The sequence below is a fragment of the Camelina sativa genome, chromosome 8 (assembly GCF_000633955.1).
Source record: "Camelina sativa cultivar DH55 chromosome 8, Cs, whole genome shotgun sequence".
Taxonomy (NCBI): Eukaryota; Viridiplantae; Streptophyta; class Magnoliopsida; order Brassicales; family Brassicaceae; genus Camelina; species Camelina sativa.
In genome coordinates, this window is record NC_025692.1 from 17,457,594 (window position 1) to 17,469,297 (window position 11,704).

Sequence of the window (11,704 nt, forward strand, 5' to 3'; positions counted from 1 at the left end):
GTGGTGGTCTACTCATAATCCCCATTGGATGATGCATCCCCATCATTTGCATCCCTCTTGGTGCATTCATCATTGATCTAAACCCCATATTAGGATCACTTCCCCAAATCTCAGGCCTCGGATAATTATTACCCGACCCGGAAACCCCAAACCCGCCAGCAGAAACTGTAGAATTCTCAATCGAATTAGGCGTTTCAACTACACGCTTCGATTCGTTGTTCCCTTGGAAACTCTCTGGTAACTCTTTAAGCAATCTAGTTCGATCAATAGCCAAAACCATGATTCTAGGCTTACCACTAACCTCAAACTCTTCTAACTCAACAGAACCGTTCTCCTCCGCCATCGATTTAAGCGCGGTTTCGACGGCGAGGATCGGTCCGCACTCGCCGCCTAAGTCTCGTAACGCAGCCTTCTCCGCGGTTCTCGCGTTTTGGTCATTCTCGAGTTTTCTAAGAACAGTAAACGAATCAGTAGGTGAAAAGGGTACTCGTTGAAGCAAACACTCAGCAACCATAGCTCTCACAAGCGCCATAGGACTACCACTAGACCCATCTGCTTCAGCACCAGAATCTCTCTGATTCGAATCGACAAGTAACGATTTTGAATCGTGCCCATGTAACTGTTGATGTTGTGTTCCTGATTTAACAATCGGATGAAGAAGCTTCTTCTCTACTTTGGGTTCGGGTAACGGAGGTGTGGCTACAAAAGGTCGATTCGTGAATGAAGAGATGAGTTTTAGGGAGAGATCGAGCGATGGGACTATGTCGGGGACAATGGATTGGAGTGAGGAAAGGAGTTCTAAGTGAGCGTCGTGTTGGGTTCGGATTCGAGTCTCTAATCGAGCTCTCATGTCTTTGACGACGGTAATGGTGGTGTCATCGTTTCGATCTGATTCAGTTTCCATGGTTTTTTAAAAAGGAACAAAAATTTCAAGTGAGAGAATTTGTAGTTTTTGTACAGATCTCTTGAACCTTAAAAGAGTTTAAAGGGTTTTAGCGAGCAAGGGATTGAAACGAGGTCGTGCATCGTAGATGGCAGTTTTTAGGTCAGAAACTTTAAAGAAGAAGGGATGATACTTAAATATACATCATGCCATAAACCGGTAATAATCTCTTTGTTTTTTTGTGTTTATCAAAAAAAATTGTAATAATATTTAGGTGCTTAGGTAAACAATTGTAGGGTATGTTAAAAAATGTGAGAAAATATATGTGTTCGTATTTTTATAAGAAACTTACTAAACAAAATTATTTTTAAGTTTTTTTCTATCTGATTTTATTAATAAAATTATAGTAATTTTTTTGGTAAAATACAAACTTAACAGGCTGAGATATCCCCAAAATCTAAATCGTAAAGAAGGAAAAACAAATGACAAACACTAAAAAAACTAAAGGTGTGAATAGTTGCAGCGGTTAAGGTGGATAAATCTATTTACGGATTAAACCGCTTTTTATTTACTATTAACCAAACATAATTTTCAGTGGTGAAGTTCAAAGAAAACAAAAATAAAACCATGTGAACTAACTGTAGATCGTTTTTACATAGAAATAGAGTTGAACCACAACGGTTTGTTGTCCGCCTCATTTTTAGGATGGACTAATCCGCTGACAGATTTGTCCGCTTTAACTGCCATCACCATTCAAAGCCTAAATGATACAATAACAGAAGGAACTCTTAACAGATACAAGACAAAGACCAAATAAATTTATAAAAACATATCAAAATGTCCTCGGCCAACCATCCACACTCAGACCCCTAACATCCACACTCAGACTCCTAACAGATACAAAACAATTTAAGTGTAAAATTCCATGTATAACAGGATTTGTTTTCAGTAAAAATAATTGAATGCGTTGTAATCAAAAAATTTGGTAAAAATTACCAAACATGTGGATCGTGGACAGTGGACCACTTTACTAAAGCTTTTTCCACAAATTGTGTTTCACAATCACAATTTTTCGTAAATTTTTAAACTTTTTTTGAAATGTCAACTTTACTCATTATAACTATGTTACTAGATAGTGATCCACGCTGTACAGCATGAGACAATATTTACGTAAATTTATATTTTTTGTTACAAAATAATAGTAGAAAAATTATTTATTTCTTCTATACATTTTATAAAATTATCTATATAATTTACTTAATTTTATACTCCGATTTCGATCCATAGTCGGTATTACTATTTTAATTTGGGTGCAATATCAAATTCGTTGATTATAAATTCGGTAAAGTCTAAAATAAACCCACAGAACATGTATTGACCCGTGATCTCGTATTACATATTGATGTGATCGTGTTAAGAGATCTTAATATACCTAATTTACAATAGTGATTGGTGTTAATATTAACACCATTGCAGTTATTGGTATGACATGTTAGTATATATTAACTTTATATGTGAAAATTACAATTAGATTATGTATATGTATATTGTCAACATTATACACTTAGTATTGTTTATATAGTGAATATTGTGTATTAAAATGAGTTTTAGCCAATTAAATAGTTTGCTATTGTTTCCTAAGATTTCTAAAACAATAAGAAAAGCCTGTTAAATAATTTCAAAATATTGTTTTATTTTATTATTTTGTAAACAAATATAAACTATTCTTTTTTTTAGTTATAGATTAACTAAAATGCAATAGCATTTTTCGTAATATGCCACATCAAAGCTGGTTAAAATTCTATAACAACACTGCTTAAATAAATATATAGAGATATTTTTAAAATATAGGCAATGTTGTATCTTAGTTTTAAAATATATATGTCATGATTAAACGATTTAGATATGCAAATATTTAATCTTAGTTTTATAAATAAAATTAAGTTTTATAATTGTTTTAAACAGTTTGTTATTGTTTCCTAAGATTTCTGAAATAATAAATAAAATCTGTTAAATAATTTTATTAAATAATTTTGAGAATATTATTTTCTTATTTTATAAACTAATATAATTTTTTGTTAATTATTAAATTAATTAAAATATAATGATATTTTTTGTAATATGTCACAGTAGGATTAAACTTTAACATTGCTCAAATAAGTATATAGAGATGTGATTTCGTAATGAAGGTTTTACGTCTGCTAACCACAATTTCAAAGAAAAAAAATGATCTTGTTGTTTCATCATAAGTGTTTGTACTTTTTATTTTACTAACAATTGTGTCAAAAGGTTTTTAAAAGGTTTACAAGATTTTCAAAAGATTTTTCAAAGATTTTCAAAAAATATTTTTTATAAGAGTTTTAAAAGAGTTTTAAAAGGTTTTTTAAACACCATGTAAACGCTTATACAAGGTTTTTAAACACCTTGTAAACGATTTTACAAGGTTTTTAAACATCTTGTAAACGCTTTTTCAAGGTACTTAAACACTTTGTAAACGCTTTTTCAAGGTTTTTAAACACCTTGTAAACGCTTTTACAAGGTTTTTAAAAGCGTTTACAAGGTTTTTAGACACCTTGTAAACGCTTTTACAAGGTTTTTAAAAGCGTTTACAATGTTTTTATAAGGTATAAATTTCATAAAATTTGGCGGGAAAATTTTTCGATTTTGGCGGGAAAATTTTTAATTTTTGGCCGGAATTTTTTTTGATTTTGGTGACTGTACATTTTTGTTGTCATTTAAAGAAAATGTAATTTGGTCATTTTGTACATAAAAATGTGTAGTTTTAAAAATGATCAACATAGAGGGGTATTTAAAAAAAGGGACATGAAAAATGGGGTATTTTTGAGAATGCCCCTAAATTATAATTATATGATTGCATATATGCACTTGTAGAATTATATATATATTTGGACAAATATATGCTTCATTCTATTAAAACATAGCATAACATACAAAGTAAGGATCAAAGTTTAAGACAAAACAAAGATAGGCAATCCCCAAAGCCAAAACAACAAAGAGATAGAGGTAGATAAGGTTCATCGAGATTGTATACTTGAGAGCTATGAACCAAATCCTAGCAAGGGTTTTGGGATCTGTGAGATCAAACAATAACGATGCATCTTCCAAGAGCAAGTCGATGGAAGAGAAGGTGGCCACTGTCTTGGATCGAAGACCAAGCGTTGTTGAAAAAGTCAAAGCTGAGATACTCACCGCGGTGAGGATGTCTACCCGAAGTGCCAGGGGTTCGAGAAGGGTTGAGAGTCCTCTGGTTGAGGATAATTAGAGAGTTGAAAGAGGTATTAAGATTCGGTGTAAAACTCTGGAAGATGTATTGGTAACTCCCACTCCATGGAGATGGGGTCATAATGCCACTGGACTTCAAGTTTTTGGGAGGGTACTTCAATAAGTTGATACATTGCAGTTTATAGGTCTCTATAAGCATACAAGATGATGAAGGAGGGGCCTGAAGATACATCGGTAATCACAGTGCCATAACGTTTGGATCATAATGCCGAGTTCATTCAGACTTCTAACTTCAAGAGCAGAATCACTAGGTAGATCTAAAAACAGGTTTCCAACAAAAATCCTTAGCCAAACTAGCAACAATGGTGGTTTACTTTCCAAATGCAGTCTTCGAACAAATGGTTCCATAAATCTACACACATATTGACTAGAGTGGAAGAGATTTTAATTCCGCTCAAACCTAGATAAAAACAGGGGAAGATCGATTAAGGCATCTTTTGGTAATGGGCTCAAGAACCTTAACGGGCCGAGGAATGTTGGGCCCAACAACAAAAAACCTAATTTGGCTGTCAGGGGCAGAGGAGGGTTCACGCAACGGCTGGGTTGAGCGGATGTTTGATTCAGGGGCTCGAGCATCTCCGGTGAAGGTAGGGAAGGTAGTTGGGGGTTTAAAGTGTGGCTTGTGGCATCAAAAAGGAATCCTAAGAGCTTAAGATCTCTAGTACAGGAAATCGATACCCGGATAAGGAGACCATCGTGCACCGTCGACATCTCCACTAGGCAAGGCGCATCTGATGGTCCAAGAGGATCTACTCCTGCCATCAAAGATACCTGGTATAAGATCTCCTCTTGGTTAATCAGAAATCCATATCTGACAATATTTGGGTCTTCAGATAGCATCTCCGAGAAAGAGTTTTGAAGCGGGAAAGAGCTGGAAAACTCCGGCCAGCAGCTGTCCTCTTTGGATTGCATATCGGCTATTAGAGGCATGTGGGTGGGAAGGGTTAAAGAAGGATAAAAGGGGAACAAAATTTTAAATAAAATGAAGAAGAAAACTAGACTACGAGAGAGAAGACAAGGAGGAGGGATCCGGGTTAAGTCCCGACGCCGGCAATGTTTTCCTTTGCCGACGTTGGAGGAGTGTTGCGGTGAAGGTTCCTCGATTATCGTGTTTGGGAGGAAAAGACTTCCTAACAGAATTGTATATATTTCTAAAACTTGATTTTTACAGGGGCCTTTTATTGGTGCCAATGTGATCAAACCGAAGGGGAAGACCCTCCTTTGCTGTTAAGTTTTACTATTAGCGAAAACGAAAAACTATTTACTACTAATAATAACTTACAGACAAGCTATAGGATATGTTGGTGATACTTGGTATTGATATCTATATTTGTCTTGAAATATATTCTATACCATTTTGCTTTTGTCACGCTATATATATATATTTTTAACCGTTGTTAATATAAGCCAGTTTGGGTAAACATAATCTCATTACCGCTAACGAGGGATTGACATCAAACTGAGTAATATTGAAACTATAATCTTTTAACCAAAACTGAAACCGAACTGGGAATAAAAAATGGTTTCAATTGATTATGAATGTTTAAAAAACTCAAGAAACTGAAATAATATTTAACAAACAAAGAAAGAAAAAAAAAACTGAAATAATCCAAATTGTTGAATACCCCACCCTAGGTATTAAACCATCTTTACAATTTATACACACAACAATCTCACACTGTTTATGAGAATGAAGGTAAAAAAATGATATTTACAAACATAACCACCAAATCCAGCGGCCAAACTTTAGCGGAGGAAGTAAATGTATTCGCCATTTTCCCAATCGAATTGAGTCGCGGTTTTACNTTTATAGGTCTCTATAAGCATACAAGATGATGAAGGAGGGGCCTGAAGATACATCGGTAATCACAGTGCCATAACGTTTGGATCATAATGCCGAGTTCATTCAGACTTCTAACTTCAAGAGCAGAATCACTAGGTAGATCTAAAAACAGGTTTCCAACAAAAATCCTTAGCCAAACTAGCAACAATGGTGGTTTACTTTCCAAATGCAGTCTTCGAACAAATGGTTCCATAAATCTACACACATATTGACTAGAGTGGAAGAGATTTTAATTCCGCTCAAACCTAGATAAAAACAGGGGAAGATCGATTAAGGCATCTTTTGGTAATGGGCTCAAGAACCTTAACGGGCCGAGGAATGTTGGGCCCAACAACAAAAAACCTAATTTGGCTGTCAGGGGCAGAGGAGGGTTCACGCAACGGCTGGGTTGAGCGGATGTTTGATTCAGGGGCTCGAGCATCTCCGGTGAAGGTAGGGAAGGTAGTTGGGGGTTTAAAGTGTGGCTTGTGGCATCAAAAAGGAATCCTAAGAGCTTAAGATCTCTAGTACAGGAAATCGATACCCGGATAAGGAGACCATCGTGCACCGTCGACATCTCCACTAGGCAAGGCGCATCTGATGGTCCAAGAGGATCTACTCCTGCCATCAAAGATACCTGGTATAAGATCTCCTCTTGGTTAATCAGAAATCCATATCTGACAATATTTGGGTCTTCAGATAGCATCTCCGAGAAAGAGTTTTGAAGCGGGAAAGAGCTGGAAAACTCCGGCCAGCAGCTGTCCTCTTTGGATTGCATATCGGCTATTAGAGGCATGTGGGTGGGAAGGGTTAAAGAAGGATAAAAGGGGAACAAAATTTTAAATAAAATGAAGAAGAAAACTAGACTACGAGAGAGAAGACAAGGAGGAGGGATCCGGGTTAAGTCCCGACGCCGGCAATGTTTTCCTTTGCCGACGTTGGAGGAGTGTTGCGGTGAAGGTTCCTCGATTATCGTGTTTGGGAGGAAAAGACTTCCTAACAGAATTGTATATATTTCTAAAACTTGATTTTTACAGGGGCCTTTTATTGGTGCCAATGTGATCAAACCGAAGGGGAAGACCCTCCTTTGCTGTTAAGTTTTACTATTAGCGAAAACGAAAAACTATTTACTACTAATAATAACTTACAGACAAGCTATAGGATATGTTGGTGATACTTGGTATTGATATCTATATTTGTCTTGAAATATATTCTATACCATTTTGCTTTTGTCACGCTATATATATATATTTTTAACCGTTGTTAATATAAGCCAGTTTGGGTAAACATAATCTCATTACCGCTAACGAGGGATTGACATCAAACTGAGTAATATTGAAACTATAATCTTTTAACCAAAACTGAAACCGAACTGGGAATAAAAAATGGTTTCAATTGATTATGAATGTTTAAAAAACTCAAGAAACTGAAATAATATTTAACAAACAAAGAAAGAAAAAAAAAACTGAAATAATCCAAATTGTTGAATACCCCACCCTAGGTATTAAACCATCTTTACAATTTATACACACAACAATCTCACACTGTTTATGAGAATGAAGGTAAAAAAATGATATTTACAAACATAACCACCAAATCCAGCGGCCAAACTTTAGCGGAGGAAGTAAATGTATTCGCCATTTTCCCAATCGAATTGAGTCGCGGTTTTACGTATAAAGCGGGCAACCTTCAACGCTAATACCTGGCGCGGTTGGACAAGAGGCCAAAGGACAACCATCAAGCTCATTTCCCCACCAATCCAAACTCACATTCTCAAGTCCCAAACACATATAGAGCAACACTCCCATAAATGCTAATCCAGCATCCAATGCTCCTGACAAAACATAATTATACCTTTGCCATAGATTTGGTCTGTACCTAAACACAACAAAGCCGGATAAAAATCCGGCAAGAACCCATGTTGTGTAGTTCACGGCTGTTGCTGGTGGCATCGAGCTTGTCGCGCTTATAAGAACCGGCATGTTTATAAGCTTGATCCACTCTTGTCTAGGAAACATCCTTGACGCTAACCATACAAGAATTGGGGCTATAGCTCCCACGAGGAAGAACCAGTTAACGGATTTGTATAAACCAAGATCTCCAAAGATTCTACGAGGTCCAATTAGTCCCCATATCACGGATGCATCGTAAAAGACTTTATCGGATGGACATGTCCACACCGAATTGGAAACCGTATCACATATGTTGGGGATGGTCTCCATTAGCCACCAAGCCGTTGTGAGGTAAACCAGACATGAGATGAGTGTTCCAACAATCTGAAAATCGATGATTATTTATAAGCGAATTTGTAATTTATATATAACGTTAAGAGAGTGATCTAAACTAAAGTAGTTGAAAACTAGAGAGTGTAACCTGTGCCATGAACATGGTTCTAGGTGGAATCTTCATGTAGTGACCAAGTTTGAAGTCTTGAAGAAAAGTGATGGCTTGTTGCATGCTTATGTATCCATATACTTTAAAGCACATATTTGCAACTGGATACCCTGGATAGATATATCCTATGATATATTCTGTAATAATGTTCAATCCGGGTGCCTACAATATTTTCAATTCTATCAAACCAAACTGACATATAGTTATAACCAAAGATCGTCTTTTAGGACGGCCAGTCACGAGTTGATTTTGATAGTATCCTTTTTTACCTGGTTGGTGATGGCGGTGATTATACCGATAGGAAGTGTGAAGATAATGGCGATTGTACATGCCAATAGAACACCCCACCATGGTAATTGAAGTTGGTCATTGTAATACTCACAAGCAAAGATTGTGGCTGCAATATTGGTAACGAGTATGCACCAAAACCACCACTCTGGAACTTGTTTGTACCTTTTCATTAGCCTCGCGTGTACATCCAATTTTTTCTCTTTGAAACTCTCCTTACTTTGCTCCCATATCTCCCTGAAAAAATCCATTAAAAGAAAGCAAGCAAATTTATAATTAAACATCTTTATGTCTCATATCCAAATTAACATTTAATACATAAGAAATTATTTTTATGTATTACAATGTATGAGGTTTATACCTTCCATGGAAGAGAGCAACATGCATGATGGTAGCGCTTAAAGCAGCAAAACCAACACCGTAACTAATGGCGAAAAAAGTACTAAGGTACAAAGGGCCTTCACGCTCGTAGGCTGGGAGGTCAAGGTGGAAATTTGAGTCTATAATGGATGTGATGTTGTATTTTGAACCCTGTTCTGTAAAAAGGGAGCTCGAAAATATGGGGAAAGTCTTAGCCTTGAACACATCGAGCCAATAGCATATTGGTACCAAGACGTATATCACCAGCACAAATCCCACACCCACATTAGCCGTAGCAAACCTGTTAAAAGACATAATATTTTTTTTTGTAATACCAGTTACCAAACTAAACTCAACCTAAACCAAACCAGAAATTGTTCGGTTATTCTGTTATTCCGTTCGGTTTCCGGTTTAGTCCATATTAAGAATTTATTATCATCAACTTTTGGTTTATCTACAACCATATATACTTGTATGTAATAATTAAGTAAACCAAAATGTGTATTTAGGAATTAGGACTGACCATGGACTAGCGAGTGGACTACCCAAGTAAGAGGAAATGGTTGACCAGTCGAGTCCAATGGCTCCAACACCTAACCCGTGAAGACCGGACCCGATCTGTTGGGCCATGACTGATGATGGAAAGAACCAACAAACCCACGACAAAGACGTCATGATTTGAAATAAGTAGCCCGGAAAGACATAATAAGCGAAACTGCAAACGAATGCTATCACGAAGAACTGTGTACGTGTCAGCCCTCCTTTGGTCCGTTCTTCTTTCTCATGCAACGCTCTGACAATTTAGCCAACGACAACAACATCAATGTGTTAGATAGAGATTAATAATACAGTTGTCTCTTGCTTCTAAATGTGGCTATGTTTCTATTTATTGACCAATTTGGTTTAGATTCAACAAGTAATAGTATATACAAAAATATTATCCATTTTTATAACTTAAATTTTTAAACCACATAAAAAATGAATATATTTCTATTAGTTACGTACAAAAAAGTCTTTATGAGAAAAAGATTATCATGACGTTTAATTTATAAAACTTGGTCCCATGTGTTTTTTTGTTTTAGTATTAACATCACATTCTATAAACCTAATAACTTTTAAAAGAAAAAATTTAGCTTTCGCTTTCTCACCTATATACTTTTACACAAAAAAAACAAAAAAAAAACAGTATACATGCCCATATAAAACCCCTTTTAATGAAAATATTTGTTCTATATTATATTCAAAATTTCTTCAACACTATTAATCAATTTTGTTTGTCGTATATTATAAATATAACAAATAATATAGAATTAAAATAGGTGGGGGATGGGATATTTTATCCAAAGGATTTGTTATTGTATGGTAATGGGCATCTTCAATATTTGTGACATTTGGCCAAAACACACAATTATTTCTCTCTAGCAAATTTTGTTTATATTGTATATAGAAAATAGAGAAATACCCTAAAATAGCACTAAAACAAATTTTATAGACAATAATAGCATACATTCCAAAAATTTCCAAAAATAGCATTATTTAACACATTAAAATATTTAAAATTAATTTTTAGAATTTTTTTTTTAGGTTTGGGTTCTCAATTTCACATTTAGAATATAGTTTTGAGGGATATGGTTTAGTATTTTAATTTTAGGATTTAATTTTGAATGATTAATTGGTGCTATTTTTGGAATTTTAGAGATGTTGTGCTAAGTTTGGAAAAAAAACTTATTTTGGTGTTATTTTTGAAAATCTCCCTATAAAATATCTAAAAAGTAGATATAAAAACGTGAAACACACACCATCTATAGTGATTATTGAGTGCATTATTTATGTACCTAAAAAGAGAGACTTGAACAAGATTCGCCGGCCACCACATCGCCGCCGGTTCAACGAGGTATTTCCTAAATATTCCGGCCCAACCAAACCCTAACACCTAAACATCAAATCACACTTAATTTGATCATAAATTACAATAAATTCAATCCCATTTTCAAACTTTTATCTAAACTGTAAAAGCTTAAAGTCTTAAAAGAAGTACGAACTTGGGTGGTGACGATAACGAGAAAAGAGACAAAGAACGTTATGTTCTTCATGTAAAACGCTTTCACGACGGTAACAACGTGTATTGCGTAAACAGATCCAGCTCCCGCGTTAGCGAAAATAGTGATCAACACATGCTCCTTCACATTAAACGGACCTGAAACCAAACCAATCAGTCAAAAAAATATTTAAAACTTCTTCTTTTAGTAATTATAGCAGAATCAAGAATGGTTCCAAAATCGATTTTTTCGATGGTCCGTCAAATGTTTTATGGTTCAACGATAAGTATTTCTCAATTCCGTATATTCGACGATAAGTATTTATAACACATGCACCTTCACATTAAACGGACCTGAAACCAATCACTCAAAATTATTTAAAACTTCTTCTTTTAGTAATTTATGCAAGAATCAAGAATGGTTCCAAAATCAATCAAGACCGGTTCCAAATCGATTTTTCGATGGTCTAATATTTTCATTGCGATTTCAATCATATTTTAGACCACTATTAGACGCTTTAAATAATAAAAATATTCTACTAATTATGTCGGATCCGGAGATTAGTTTGGGTTTCGGTCTAGAGTGTCCTAGGAGAAAAAAAAAAAAAAAAAAAAA

General features: G+C 35.1%; 2 protein-coding genes across 4 annotated transcripts in view; both read right to left on the reverse strand.

Moving 5' to 3' along the window:
• The window catches only part of LOC104707363 (N6-adenosine-methyltransferase MT-A70-like), a 4,962-nt gene extending 3,918 nt beyond the window's left edge, over window positions 1–1,044 (reverse strand). The window contains exon 1 of one of the 3 annotated variants that reach the window (XM_010423697.2): window positions 117–1,044. In XM_010423697.2, the coding sequence (XP_010421999.1) occupies window positions 117–904 (788 nt within the window). In that variant the 5' untranslated portion in view covers window positions 905–1,044. Of the gene's footprint in view, window positions 1–83 lie in introns of all 3 variants that reach the window. The other 2 variants (XM_010423698.2, XM_010423696.2) reach the window with 2 other exon arrangements.
• The window catches only part of LOC104707366 (oligopeptide transporter 7), a gene marked incomplete in the record, with an annotated part of 6,975 nt that continues 968 nt past the window's right edge, over window positions 5,698–11,704 (reverse strand). The window contains 8 exon segments of the mRNA XM_010423700.2: window positions 5,698–5,961; window positions 7,650–8,284; window positions 8,382–8,564; window positions 8,672–8,927; window positions 9,052–9,351; window positions 9,574–9,843; window positions 10,886–10,983; window positions 11,093–11,247. Of these exon segments, the coding sequence (XP_010422002.1) occupies window positions 7,676–8,284; window positions 8,382–8,564; window positions 8,672–8,927; window positions 9,052–9,351; window positions 9,574–9,843; window positions 10,886–10,983; window positions 11,093–11,247 (1,871 nt within the window).